This window comes from Nasonia vitripennis, chromosome 1 (assembly GCF_009193385.2).
Source record: "Nasonia vitripennis strain AsymCx chromosome 1, Nvit_psr_1.1, whole genome shotgun sequence".
NCBI lineage: Eukaryota > Metazoa > Arthropoda > Insecta > Hymenoptera > Pteromalidae > Nasonia > Nasonia vitripennis.
The window spans coordinates 4168096-4182879 of NC_045757.1; the positions used below are offsets into that span (position 1 = coordinate 4168096).

General features: G+C 47.5%; 2 protein-coding genes across 7 annotated transcripts in view; one reads left to right on the top strand and one right to left on the bottom strand.

The window, feature by feature from the left end:
* Nucleotides 1-14784, top strand: part of LOC100116798 (protein neuralized) — a 55824-nt gene that overhangs the window by 12237 nt on the left and 28803 nt on the right. The gene's annotated exons all lie outside the window — the stretch shown is intronic.
* On the bottom strand, nucleotides 6272-8413 carry LOC100678251 (hemolymph lipopolysaccharide-binding protein-like). The gene is made up of 2 exons (XM_003424913.3): nucleotides 7796-8413; nucleotides 6272-6734 (listed from the first exon to the last, which is right to left on the bottom strand). Exons 1-2 carry the CDS (start codon nucleotides 8225-8227, stop codon nucleotides 6438-6440), a joined length of 729 nt encoding a protein of 242 aa, XP_003424961.1. The 5' UTR covers nucleotides 8228-8413; the 3' UTR covers nucleotides 6272-6437.

The following is a 14784-nucleotide window of genomic DNA, read 5'->3' on the forward strand; positions in this document are numbered from 1 at the left end:
AATGCGGGTCACTCCTGCAGCGAGCCGATCTCAGCGCGAAGCTAGTCGTGTGTGTGTGTGTGTGTTGGTCTTCTAAAAATGCTCGTCGAGCGCTATTCTCGGCGTCGCGGATTGTTTTCCGGACGAAACGTTACTCGGGGAAATCGTTCGGTAATGCACCGGGAGATACGTATGCGCGTCGCGGAGGTCGACGACCTGTTGGTCGGTAGATTTCGAGTAATCGATGGCTAATGCTAATCGAGCTGGTTTTGTATGCGCCCTTTTGCTTGATCGTTTTCGTGTTTATCGCCCGCGCATAGATTTGAATTGATTTTAGCTTTGAGAGAATTTCTCGAGGGTGGGAAGATCGTCTCGATGCGATTGATTTATTGGTTACTGTATTAAAAATGTTTATCGTATGAAAAATTGTGCGTACGAAAACTTATTAGAATCTTTTGATATAGTATAGTATCATTTTTCTCAGTCTTCGTACCCTCGCATTAACAAAACTCCAAATTCAAGTTTCACTTCGACTCCGTAAGTAAGAATAAAAAAAAAAGCAGATCCACATTACCGATAACTCCTTTACACTCTGAATCTTCAGAATCGAAATACCAAAGCAGAGGCAAAACAAAGAGAAAAAACAAACATTAATCATACCGAGAACACGATGTAGCAGCAGCATTATTACCATCAGGCGAGCATTAAGCAACGATACCACCAAGTATACTCGAGCTTGGTCGACAGAAAAAAAAAAATATATATCTCTCAGTGTCGCCGCCGCGCGCAACGTTCCGGATTATCATTCAAGTAGGTGTCAATGGTCAGCAGTCCGTCCGTCAGTGAGTGAACGGTGAAAGGAAACGACTACGACGGCGTCGTTGCTCGAACGAATTCAATGGGACAATACACGTTCGCCGGTTCATGAGAACCAACGACGACGATTACTCGCTGCTGCCGTGATGTATATCCTGCGCTTCATCGAGTGTAAATGTATGTATGCGCTCGCGGGTTAGCGTATAGATAAGATCGTCTTTGAGAGCTTGGAGAAATTTTGAGATCAGTGGCGCAACGCACTCTAGCCTATGTATTGTTCTTTGTCTCTCGTGGGTTGAGTTGTAGGCTATTCAATCACTTTGGTCTTCGAGGAAAAATGTAGCGATAGACGATCGTTTATCGATTAAATTAGCCTACTGATAAATTCACCTCCTTCTCCTCGCTCGATTTTCCAACGAACTCTCTCTCTCTCTCTCTCTTCTTTTACTACTGCAAGCTTCGAGTCCAAAACGTTCGATACGCGCGCTGCACAAATCGAGCAGAGCGACGACCCTGACATTCGCATTCAGCAAAAAGCGCCGCGGGATGAGTAAAGAATAAAAACAAACTCGTCCAGCCCACGTATATATAGATATACGGCTAGAGTTGTATATACATATATATGTAGAGAGAGGGAGTAAAAAACGGAGAAGGGAGGTAAAAGCCGAGCTTGAAAAAGCTCGGCATTAATTACACAGAGAGCGCGGACGTACCTAGCGTATAGGTGGAACTTTGTGTATAATTAATCGCGACGGCGGCGACTCGATTTCCATGGCGACGGGAGGCCAGAGAGAGAGAGAGAGAGAGAGATCCGCGAAAATGGATTTTTCTCCTCCGCTGCTGCTGCTGCTGCGCGCGGACGTGATTACGTTTCTCGCGCTTTTTGTCCTCTCTTGTGCGCGCGTGAATTGCTCTACGTGTGCAGTATATAGATATAGATTTGCCCGGGCGGCAAGGTTCTGGGTATATACCGGGCTTGGAATAACGGGATGGGCAAATTGGATAGAGTTTTTCGAGGTTTTTATATGCGCCTGTCCTTTGTTCGAAGTGTTTGCGAAGAGAGTTTTTATTTCGGAAATATAGCTTTTAGTGAAGGGTTGAAGTAGTTTTAAACGATTTCGGGTGTCGCTCTCTAACGCAGTCTACGTCCCTTAGCAAACGAGCTGAGGTAAATACGCGGGATGTAATTGTGCCTCTTTGTGCTCGCAGTGCCAGCAGACGCGAAAAAAAGAAATTCTCGCGAAAATTGACGCTATGTACAGTGTAACTATTTTATATCGCAACGATCGGGCGCGTATAGGCACGTCGATCGTAAAGGATTTATCGATACAGGCAGTTAAGTTTTATTTCGTAGCTGATAAACTTTTTACTCCTTGATAAACTCATACGTCAAGGTTACGGACACTATACCATGAATAATCGCGAGGAAATCGATTTACTCTCGGAAATGGTAATATAACTCGTCCGTTTTTTACGCGCGAAATTCAAACGAGCTATTTTAAAATAATTCATCCGGCGACGCAACTCTCTTTCTCGCGAAAGCTCACAGCCCCGGCGGTTGACACTGTAGTAAACCCGCAGACAAAAAGGAACACCTCGAAGTGCGTCTATTCCTGGTGGGCCTCTCGTGTCGTCGACGTCGCCGACAAAAAAAAAAGCCCACAGAGATAGCGCGTGTCCCGGCTAGAAAAGAGTGCAGCTATGACGTCAATTGGAAAGGGCACGCGATTATATATATCTCTACCGCGAGAGAGTGAGGGACTCCTTTTGAACCGGCGCGCGCGCGCGAGCATTAGTGGGCTTGGCACAGCCGTTATTCCGCCGGGCTATTTGCTGCGCTCCCTGCTTTGGTAAATTTAAGCTCGCGACGCGATGCGTCGCTTCCTGATTGCCGGATCGCTGCAGAGCTAACTCGACGACGCTTTTGCGAGCCTCTCGCGACGAGATGTGCCTCTGGAGAGAGAGAGAGAGAGAGAGAGGATGTAGAGAAAACAGTAGCAAAATTAGCGGCGCTACTCGTAATTTAATTTTAGCTCGTGGAAAACAACGGACACATGCGCGCGTGAGGGGTGCTTCGAACGTTCTCGTGCGCCTCTCTCACCCCTCGTTAGAGCGATAACGCGAAAACCACACCCGGTCGCGTATAGGTTAGGATACTCGCGTAGACGTTGATAAAAAAAATCTCGCGTTGGATAGAAAAAAAAATCCGACGGCTGGGTACACACACTCTCCTGTGTGCTTTGTTTGTATCGGCGAGCGAAGGGCCGACGAGAAAGAGAGAGAGAGAGAGAGAGAGAGAGAGAGAGAGAGAGAGAGCCCATTGGAAACGTCATAACTCATCAGCGACACGCGAGGGGACGCCTGCGTGCGAATGACAGTGCGATGTAAATTTAAATTTCTCTCCTATCATTACTATGCTATTTCGTTTTTTTTACACGGCGACAACGAGAAGCCTACCCCTCGACACGTTTTTTGTCTGCTGCGTGTGCGTAGTAGAAAAAAATTGCTATCGCAGCGCCACCTACTTGGTTACGAAAAAATCCGCAAAAAAATAATCCCCCGCTAAGCAAACATCGCTTAAGAGGAGCCGTTATTTATCGCGGAGTTGTAGCTCCGTGTATCCCCCGGGGGTTGCAGCGAGCGCGAAACTCGCCGTGGTGGAATTGAGGTTAGGATTAAGCAAGCCTTTGTGTCCGAGGCCCCTTGTGTGCGTTTTCGCAAGAGCGAGAGAGAGAGAGAGAGAGAGAGGGTCTTAATTAACGCCCTCGCGCGGAGATAGGTGCTTTATTTGCGCTGAAGGTGCTACTGCTGCTGCTGCTACTGCCAGGGGTTGTGTCGAGGGGTAGCGGTGTGCGAATTTCGAGGTTTTATTAAGTGCCTGTTAGCATGATATTTCGGTGTATTCAAGGCTAATTGCTAGTTATTACTTTTATTTTAAGCGGCGCGGTTGTATGCAACGAATTTTCATTAAATAAAGAAATTAAATTCTTATTTCACTTAATATTAGTGTAAAATACGATATAATGTTAAAGTCTGTAAAATCTTCAAACCAAAGCTGTAAACTGCAAGGCTCGCGATCGCAAATTAAGTCTCCGCAACGCGCCATGAGCAGAAAAAAATGGACGTAAACAAACTCTCTCTTACTCTCTAGACGCTCGGAAGCTGCGCAGCACGTGCATCGTTACAAAATCAGGTGATTTACAGCTCAGCGCGCGATATTAGCCGCAGTAGCAACACGTTGGCAACATGTGTGTCGCACACCACCTCAGCGAGACACTTGCGCTAGCTCGTAATAAGCGACACGTGTTGCTAGAGGTACGGCAGCTCTACCTGGACTCCGCCGCCGCTTTTTGTCTCTAGAAGATTGCGGAACACGTTTTCCGGTTCGGCTGAGCTTTCGGCACGTAGCCGATGCTACGTGCACTAATGCGTTGCTTATTCTTTTGTTTTCTCCGTCGGCTGCATTTTGGCAAGGATAAGATGTTCTTTTTTTTTTGTAAGTCGCAGATGTTCGAGAGTTTTCTGGAGGAAGATGCGGGATAGTCGTTGTAGAATTATCGTAAGAAAGCGAATAAAATGTCTGGAGCGCTGATACGCTACATCCGGACAATGTGCATAGGAAGTTCCCGAGATAAATGCTTACACTTTTATTATGTTATTTCCCTGATATCGTGAGTCAGAATTCGCCGTCACTGATTGAAACGGCTTTATCGCACTTTTTATTGCGAATAAATAAATAACACGTTATTGTCGATTGAACAGTTCGCGAGAAAAACGATTAAGAAAGCGTTGCAAGTTTCTTTAGAATCAGTCAACTATTCCGGTACTCCATAATACAAAAAATTATGAAAATTTATACGAATCCCAAACCGACTTTCCACAGCCATAGTCCATACTGGGCAAACCAACCGAAGGTACACTCGACACCGAGGCTCCACCCTATGCATACTTTTTCAAAAAAGCATACATCGATACCCGAGACCCTCAGCTCTTTCGACTTTCCTGGAGTACAAATAATATAAGACCCCTCGCGCAGCTTCCGGTTCCGAGTACACCCACTCGTCATATTCCCCCCCCCCCCCGCCGTCAATCGTCATCTGAATAATGCCCACAGAAGCGTCGTGTCCCCCCTTTCAAGGTGTGCAGCAGCGTATACGTGTATATATAGAAGGGTTTAAGTCGAGGCGCGTGGCGGTGCTCGATTTACATGCCGCTGCTCCGGCTGCCGCTGTTGCAAAGTCTCCAGGGGGACGACAATTTCGCTTTGTGTGCCGCTCCGACAATAATGAGTTATTCTCGTAGCGTAGGAGTCGAGCTCTTTGCGAAGGGGTTGAAAGCGACGGGGGATTAGAGGAGAGAAAGGGAGGGGGAGGCTGGATGGATGGATATCGATTTATCGGGGCTCGGGGATTTCTTTTTATTTTTCTTTTTGGGCGAGAGGTGAGGGGCCGGCCGTTTTTCCGGTGGACACACTTCGACGGGAGGCTGGTTGATGTGTATTTTTAGAGAGAGGCCTGCTGTCGACGGTTTTTATGAAAATTTCGCGTGCACCTTGATGGTGCGAAAAAAATGTATTATAATAATGCGCTTCTTTCGCGGTTCGTATGGAATAAATCAGAAGCCGACGTTGCAAATTGATTTAGTCGTTTGCGTGAAAATTTAATATAGCGGTAGATTTTTAATACTTACGAACTTCGTAGCTTTTTATATTAAAAATTTCATCCTGGATATTCTATAGATTTATCGATTACAGTACAAGCATTCCATGCGCCTCTTACTCACTAATTTTTCCAAGAATTTTTCATTATAAAGGTCCGATAACAGCAAGAAAAAAACTGCGTCAATACAAGTCCACTCATAAAATCATTAAAAAATAATCGACTGCCACCCCAGTACACACATACGAAGCATACACCCTCAACTTCGTTAGTATAGTCCCCAAAGAAACACGACTGGCAAAGCTCTCGAGGGTCGCCCCTGAACAAACGCAGGCTCCTTCGTTTTGTATACGTCCGCTCGTATGCTGTACGAAGGCAAAAGTTCGAGCGGGGGCGAGATAAAGGGCGAGAAAAAGGGTTGAACGGCTGAAAAGAGCCTCTACGAAAGGTGTGGGTGCAGCAGCAGCCGCTGCTGCTCCTAACGGTCCCTGCTGCACTATACTCCCTCTCTCGCGTGTACCCCTTTTCGGCAGCGGGGATTTATACACGGTTTATTCCGTTTTGTTCTCTCCGCGACGCTTTGCAGTATGTGTGTGCGAGGATGAAAGAGACCAGGTTTTCTTATTTTTTCTCTCCTCTTCTTCTGGGCAGGAAAAGAGTTATACTTTTGGATTCGTATTGTTGGATGAATTCAGTTTTGTCGGAGAGAGAAAGAGGACAATGTATGCTGGCAATCGGAGATTCGAGAGCGTGATTTATGCCGGGAAAACGTGGAATGGGGGAGTTTCTCGGGATTTAGAGGTGATGCACTCTTTTTCCGACGTTGCAGCTTGTATGTATTTTTGTTGAAAATTTTGCAAAAGTTTTGATTTTTTTCGAACTAGCCGATGCAACTGACTGAAATATTTTGCTTCGATTTATTATACTTACATATATTCGCTACCAGCATACACTCGACATTTTCAGTCATTCAACAACAAAAATTCATTCGGAACAGTTGTCTCTTTGAATTTCGCAGATGTAAGGCATGGCCGAGCTGCACCAGTAGTCGTCGAGAGTCATGTCTGCAGCGCGCAGGTAACCGCAGTTCTGAGGCTGTTTCGTATCAGGTCCTCCGTTATCCGGCTGAGGTGATCCAAAGGATTTCGTGTTCCATTTAAGAAACTTGTTCCCGTCGAAGGTTTGATCCAGTACCGTCACCCAGTTGCCCTCGAGGAACATGTCGTGAATACCTATCCAGACTGAGTCCTTTTGCGTGTCCTTCATCAGCCCCTGTATGACCTGTAATCAGTCGCGTGAAACATAACCTCAAAAAGGATGTCAGTTGATCATGTCTGACAAGCAGTCTGTAAAATGTATGGTTTTTGGTTATTCTGAATAACCTATCGACCTCTCCCTCGTCCAACCTCACCTTAGCCTCCTTCTTACTATCAACGGTGACCAGGTGAGCTCCTTCCTTACGACAAGCTGTTCTTGCATATTCCCAGGTTTTAGGCTTCACGTGCACCTTGTACCACCCAACACCCTCTTTTTTTATGTACCCCGCTTTACTGTAAATATTCAATTCTTTTTTCACTCTACCCTTCGCACTTCGTCTCGACGGTGAAGCTTCTTTATCCATAACCTTCTCACATATCTTAGCCAACTTCTTGCTGCTCAACGTGTTCAGATAGTCCAACTTGCTGTTGATCAGCAATCCTTTGTGATCCTTCAATTTGTAGCTAGTCTTTTTGTGCTCTACTTTGACGTCTGCTTCCTTACTTTTCTTCGCCAGAGTTACAGCCGGAAAATTAAGTAAGAGACAGAATACGATCGGCAAGACCAGAGTAGTAGCCCAGATGCGAGCGGTCATCCTGAGGCTGAGCGGCGAGTGTTGCTGTCGGTTAACTTTAACCGGGCGAATTCAATCGGCGCCGGCCGTAAATTCCGCGCGTAAAAATAAATATATCGGTTCGCGTAAAGCGCGAGCTTTTTTATGGGATAGTTCTGGATTAGGAGAGCTTGCACGTGCCTGAGTATATAGATCTAAGCCTGTGTGTGTGTACACGAGATGGTTTACGGTTGACTCTGAATTAAGTTCCTGGACGTGTGGCTTGCGCAAACATCGGAGAATGTCTATTATTTTTTGCACCTCGAAACGACCGCACCGGCAAGCAATGTACGCCGGTGTTAATTAAAATTCAGTAGTATTAGTTTTTATAGGTGGAAATGCCGTTTATGTTAGCTGCATTTTATGTTAGGTGTGCACGTTGTCGCGAACAACGTTTCGAGTTGAATAATTCGTTTCATTATATCTATATTTAATATATTAAAAATCGTCTTTCCAAGAAGCTCGAACTTACCTCTAACTCTCTCATATTCGTGGCGAGAGCCAAGTGCCCCCCGTGGTTGATGCAAGCTTTTCTAGCCTCGTTCCAGGACTTCGGATGTGAGCGAATTAGCTTGTACAATTTTGAACTGGCCGTCTTGTATCCTTTGGATTTCAAAACAGTCGAAGGAACGGCAATTTTCTTTTGCTCCTTCAAAATCGTCGACGACTCCCTTCTCCTCAACTCTTTATCACCGCCAAACTTGCCGCAAAAGATCTTGTCGCGGAGCTTTTCCAGCATGTTGGCACTCAATCTCGCGGTATAGGTCATGGTACTGGTGATGGTTATGGCCGTGTCGTTTTTACTCCCGTGACCAGCTTTACGCGGATGCAGCTGAATCTCAAAGTCCTGCTGGGCCTGTACCGTCAGTACCAGCAACACGAGGCCCAGGAAGGTTGGAGACATCGTTACTCGTCTCTACTTGACCTAACTGAATTTCATAGCTTGGCGTCGCCGGAATTTATAAGAATCGTCAACTGCGCACGAGTTAAGGCTGATAGGATCCCGGGCTCATGTTTTTATCGCTTTCCCGGTTATTGTTCAATCGTGTGCGCAGCTATTTCATATACACGAATGATGATCGGTTAAAATAAAAACTAGCAGAGAGATTTGATAAGAGTTTATTTAAATTGAAATCCATACATACGGAATATCGCGCCAAGGTTGTAAACTTACCGTGATCAGAGCAACTAGTTGCCATAGAGGGCGCTGCTGATGCAGCCGGTGTTGTGAACCTGCTGCCAGAGGAGACTCGGCATTCGCGACATCTCGCCGAAATGGGCGGCTATGAATTTGGCCGATCTTAACCTCAGTCCATCAGCTTTGTACTTGACCGACAATCTCAGCATGTCGTACGCGTTGTCCATCCTTATATTCAGGCACAGCTGTCTCTCGCACATCTCTTTTAGGCCCACCAGTTCCAACTCGTTGGCAGCGTGTAGTAGCTCTCGGGTTCGTATCTCTAGAGTTCTTATTTCTCCTGTGTAGATATACCGCAATACCTCGTTCATCACCCAGGGGTCGATGTCATTGATCATGATGACGGGATGGCTCATTCGCATACTCTGTTCCGCTTCATCCAGAAGGGTGTTGAGTGTTGGACTCCTAGCAGCCAGTACAAACTTGTGGGCTCGCATCTCTATGCCTTTCACCACCAGGGTCATATCGCTGTACTTTCCATTGCCCAAGAACAGGTACATGTCCGAGCTCATTCGCTCCGCTGGTGGCTCCCTCAGTACCGTGCGGCATTGACCCGAGTCCATGTTGTAACCAATGTAGACCGTGAGCTCGAGCAGTATGGTGATCTGATCCAGACTGGACAGTGCCTGGTTATTTCTATCCTTTATCCACTGCTGACTCGCGTATGTTCTCCAACCGACGCCGTTGTTTTTCTTGACCTCCCAGTTTTTAAACGACATTCCGTCGTTGAACGGTTGACCCTGTTCGTTCAGCAGTCGAAAGCGTAGATCTATGTTGACACTATCACTCCAGCCATCTCGGTAGTTCAGATACAAGGAAACGTATTCTTTAATATCCTCGGTTTCGCCTTTTGGATAGAGCTTCAGACAAAACTTGTGGGTCTTGGCGTCGGGCGGACTGAACTTCGATGACTCCACGGACTGGCCGGTTTCCATGCGGTCCATCATCACAGAGAAGCTGCTCACAGTCCAGGTGTAGTTCATGCTGGCGAGTATCATGCGAGTCATTCCGAATTCGGCGTTAGTCGCCGTGGTAGGGTTATAGCTTCGCCTCGTGCCGAGGCTAAACGGCAGCATTAGAATGAGGCCGAGTAGACTGGCTCTGCGAAATGAAAGCAATTGTTTTTTTTTCGACTGAAAAGGCCGGCGCCTTTCTTACTTAAGCATCATTCATTCGTCATAGTCCATCCGCAAAGACAAGATAACCGCCTGACCAGTCAGTGTTTTCAAAACACGACAGGCTAATCCGCCGACCACGCCTAATATCCTTTCGTTTCGCATAATAAATAGTACACCGAAGCACACTCTTACGCACGACTGCATGGGCCCGAGCATTTTTCCTCCCATGTTTTCCTCTCTGCAGCAATTATCCCTCGAAGCACGCGACGCTGCAGCTCCAATGATTATTCTCCTCTTTATGGTCAAATAAGCGAGTCGGACGTCTGGGCTCCGGCTCTTATTGTTCTCATCCGTGGGCCCCGTCAGTCGGCGCTGCAGCTGCTCCGCTCTGTGCCAATCTCGCTTAATACGCGCAAGCGAGCCACCGCGTATACGTATGTATGCGTACTTACTTTACTCGGCGCGGCTGCGCGAAGAAACAAGGAGAAAAAGAAGCGAGACGGTGGGCTCTCTTTCTCTCCGCGGCAACAGTAACGATTCTCTCGTAAAACATTATTTTACAGCGGGTGTAAAGGTTATTTATGAGGGAGGCGCTAGCTACGTTTATTGTTATTGATGTGTCAATTCCAACGTCGACGCTTTGTTTAAACAACGCGCAACACGTACTGCAGCGCGCGCGCTCTCTCGCAATTTATATTCAAGAGCCCTGTCACCTGACGGCCGGTCCATCATTAAAGCATCGCCAGTAAAATTGGATTACATCTCTCTCTCTTTCTCTCTTCCCTCTCGCCGCTTTCATCGAAAATTGGCATCGGGCCCCTCCGGCTCAACCTGTTCGCCATATATCCGAGGGATTAATTAAAATTCGCGAACAGCAGCGGTAGCAGCCTCCATCCTCTCTCTCTCTCTCTCTCTCTCTCTCTCTCTCTCTCTCTCTTTCTCTTTCTCGCTTTACGATCTTCTGCCCATACGCACGCACAAAGCGATCAGCAGCAGCCCCCACTCGGTCAGCAGCAGACACGCGCCAGCCGTCTCGGGTCGCGTGGCGCGCGCGCTATCTCACTGGTGGGGGAAAAGGGACCGCTCGCTCGCGCGCGGGCCTTATGTGGTGGGGGTAACGTCGCCACCTGCCGCCACGCGGCCCGCGGCAGATGTGCGCATCGAATATTGCCTTCTGCTCTGTGTATGCGCGAGCTGCCTCTGCGTATACCTATATGGACCCGCATTGTGAGGGGAGAGTTTCGTATGGCCGACGAGAGGGAAGAGGGGGCCCCGTGCATAGGTACGCGCGCCGGCTCGCGTCTCTCGTTTTGTTCTTGCCGAGCGCGCGCGTATATGTGTAGGACTTTACCGAAGGCTAACTCGGCTTGAATGGGATTGACAATGAGGTCGCTCTTGCGTGTACCTATATGCACTGCACGTACTCTCGGGGCTTCGGGGTTTCTTTTTTTACGACGAAGGGGAGCACTTTGTCCTGCGTAGAAGCTTGCGAGTGGTGCACTTCGTAGGCGCAGGTACGATTCCTCGCTCTCTCTCACGAATCATTTTTGTAAAATCGTAACTAATACAGCATCCAACTCTGCGAATTAATGCGCAGTCCGAAAGTTACGCGCCAGCGAGTGCGCCGTATCCAAGCAGCAGCGGCAGCTTCGTGAAAGGACTGCGAGAGAAGTGTATAATAGACGCAATATTCAATTTTGCACGTGTGCGCGCGTACGCAGTTTGCCGCTTCTCTCTCTCTCTCTCTCTCTCTCTCTCTCTCTCTCTCTCTCTCGCTCTATACGCATGTAACTGTACGCGAATGGCGTTGTTTATGGCAGTTGGCGCGCTAATTACACTCTCGTGTAACGACGCAATTACGCAACTCTGCGCTCATAATCGCGCGCAGTCGAGATTCGCTTGTGTACATGTGCAGCGTAGAAGATTCCACGCGAAACGTACGGTTTGTCACTTAAAGCGGCAGAATAATCTAGGATTCGAGTACATCTTGATAATTCGTCGATGAAAAAAGAAAAAAAGCAATGAGAGACGTTGCTCGAAATCGGCCCCCGTCAAAAAATTCAAACGATACGAAACTGGACCTTGCGGTCAGCTCGAGAAAAAACGCCGTTGAGAGGAACAAGACTCCCTCTTTTGAACAGGCGTTCGTCTACCTTGCGTCTCTGCAGGTAAATCTCGCTTTCAGCCTTAACAGCCCGAAAGCAGAAGAAGAAGAAGAAAAGCGGGAGCAAGTGAATATCCTCCGAAGAAAGCATCTCTCTCGTTCTATTATCCGCGAGAGCATGTGTGTACGGAGAGAAAAGTGCGCTCGCTCGCGCGAGGCCTGTTACCAAGTCGAGGCTGTAGCAGCAGCGGCAGATCGACAGATGTGTCGGGAGGAGAGAAAGAGAGAATTTTCGGAGGAGAGGTGTGTATATATATACCTTACGCATACAATGGAAGGGCGCGCGACTGGCGCGTGGCGCTCTGCTGCTCCTTGGTGGGGATAAGTAGGTAGAAGAGCTTTCCTTTATCGAGAGAGCCCTGCCTGCACTTTTCTCGGCGTTTTCGCGCTTTAACCTGTTGCTCGCTGGCTCGTTTGTTAGCAGTTCTAGGGGAGGAAAGAAGGAAGAAGAGCTATCGGAAAACGTCTTGACCGCAGCTGATGCTGTGCGCGAGCCATTTGGCGCGCGTGGGAAAATTCTTCGTCGAGAGGCTTTTTCCGAGGCGGCGAGTGGCTTCTGATGTTTTCGGTTTGAAGGCTCGGTAGACGATGCATTGTACTCTACACGAATTTTTGAAAACATCAAGTTTAAAGCAAACGACTCGTTTAAAAAAATAACTGGCTTCGTTAAAACAGAACAAGTCATCATCGCCCAATAAAAATCTTCATTCCACTCGTCGCTCTCAGTACACCTCCTTCATTACACATGTACACGAGGGCCATCAAGCTCGACAAAAGCGTCGCTAAACAGCGCAGCTCCAGAGCAATTTCCGCGATTCTAGCAGCAGCGCGCATAATACACTCCCGTCCTTAGAGCTCGCACGAGAGGGAGAATTTCGCGTTTTTACGAGGCACTCGTAAAGTCTCTCCTCGTCGTCGTCCGCTCTCTTTCGCGAGAGTATGCATTTGTGTGTTAATGCGGTAGTTTTCCCTCTTATGAGCGGCTGTTTTTCTCGCACTTCACGAGCTGTATACTTGCCAAGAGCAGTGCAGCTTTCGGTGCAGAAGTACGAAAAAAAAACTGACAATGGAGAGTGCATTCGAAAATTTCGGTAAACCGTGAAAATCAAGATTCCCTGCCAACACAATGCCGGCAATTTTTCACGACTCGATCGCTCGATTCATCCGCGGCGCAGTGACAACACACCGCCTACAAAACCGCTATCTACATCTTATCGAGGTCGAATCGATCCGCGAGACAAAAATCAAAATTTCCCGCTGGCCGCAGACCGCACGGTGACACGAGAGAAGATCGACGCCGAAGATTCCTTACAGAGGGGGAGAAGAAAAAAAAATATGAAAAAAGAATCACGCCTTCGTGACTGTGGGCTGGAGCAGAAGAGAAGCGTGTCAGCTGTTCGTCCCGATGCGAAGGCGGAGATTGGGAGAGAGCTAGAGATGACGAGACGCAGCGCAGCAGCGCGGCTTCTTTATGGTTCTTAGGAGGAGGCGAGGCCGATGGTTTCTTGCCGCGATTTCGGATAGATTGAGATTATTGAGATGTTGGCTTCTCTCAAGGAGCTGCCCTGCTGATATGCGGGCTTTTCTTGGGTGGATATGCGTTATGGATAGGCTCGGGCTTATCTTTGTTTTTATTGAATATAAATGAGTTCATCTCGCACTTTACACCTAATAATTGTTAATAGGATTTATATACATACGCCAACGCAGCTAAATTTCGTAAGCCATACGGACGAGTAGCCTCTCCCAATAGAATTTTTTTGCTCCCAACATAATAATAAAACAACAAAAAAAAAAAATCATGTCGGTTCGTTCCATTCACTCTCCACCAGCCGGACGATCAATTTTTTCCTTCACGCTCAACTACATACATCGCCGGTCACTTCAGTACATTAAAACCGGACAACTGGCGGAAGGACAGCCGATTACGATAGCCGACGTTGTTTACGACATTTCGGACAAAACGCTCGGCTCTCGCTCACATTCGCCGTTTTTTTTTCTCTCTCTCTCTCTCTCTTCTGTCCTCAAGGTCCCCGGACTATAGCGGTAACCTCTCGAGAGTCGCGGTGCGAAAAAAAGGGCTGAAAAAACTGCCCGCGCGCACCGATCGCGACATTTGGCTGCTGCGACGACCCTCGTGCGTATAGCGTAATGGCAGGTTTTTTTTTTCGGATAGAGAAAGAGAAAAAAGTAGAAATGTTTACGAGCGCGCGATGAATGTGTCCAGTGTGCTAATCTGTATGGCTTTTTTTGTATCGTATACAGTAGTACACGAGTATAGCTATAAATAGAATAATCGATGCGAGCCGAGGTTGGATCAGATATCGCATATAGCGAAACATAAAAGGTATGTACGTTATACAGTCAGTGGTTTCGGAAAATCGAACGAGAAAAAGTGAGAGAGAGAGAGAGAGAGAGAGAGAGAGAGAGAGCGGCGAATCGAAATTCCCCGGCTGTGTTGACGCTGGATTGAAACGATAACCTCCGACCTCAAATTTCCAGTTATTTGTCGGCCGTCTATGTGCTTCCGCCGCGAAGCGGATCGCGTAAAAAATCCAGTGCGGGAGTGTATACGCGTGATTAAAATTTGTCTCGTCTCGTTTCGAGAGCATATCGCGCGCTGGAGGTTTATTTCGCGTTTTAATAAAAATCGCTAAAAATTAATGAATATTCCCCGGTCCAAAAGTACACCTACAAAATTACTCCCTCACAGCAAGACCAGCTGCTCTACGTCCACCTCTTGGCTACAGTATCACAGGTATCTCGAGAGAAAAGGTCACACGTCCAAAAAGTCGTCGAGCGCAACAACAGCCCATGCGACGCGTCGAATAAAGCCACAGCAGGAAAAACATCGATCCCCTGCGTCCAGCAGCAGTAGTATAGTCTTCCTCTATCGCGTTCTCGGAAGTCCAAGAAAGAGCGACGATTTTCCTTGCGGTTTCTCGCGTCGTATATAGGTGGAGTAGTGGGAAGAGTCGAGC

Coding starts and splice junctions, on each gene's coding strand:
- LOC100678251 (XM_003424913.3), bottom strand. CDS start 8,227: ATGTCTCCAACCTTCCTGGGCCTCGTGTTGCTGGTACTGACGGTACAG. Junction 6,735..7,795: donor CGAATATGAGAGAGTTAGAG/GTAAGTTCGAGC, acceptor GACTGATTACAG/GTCATACAGGGGCTGATGAA.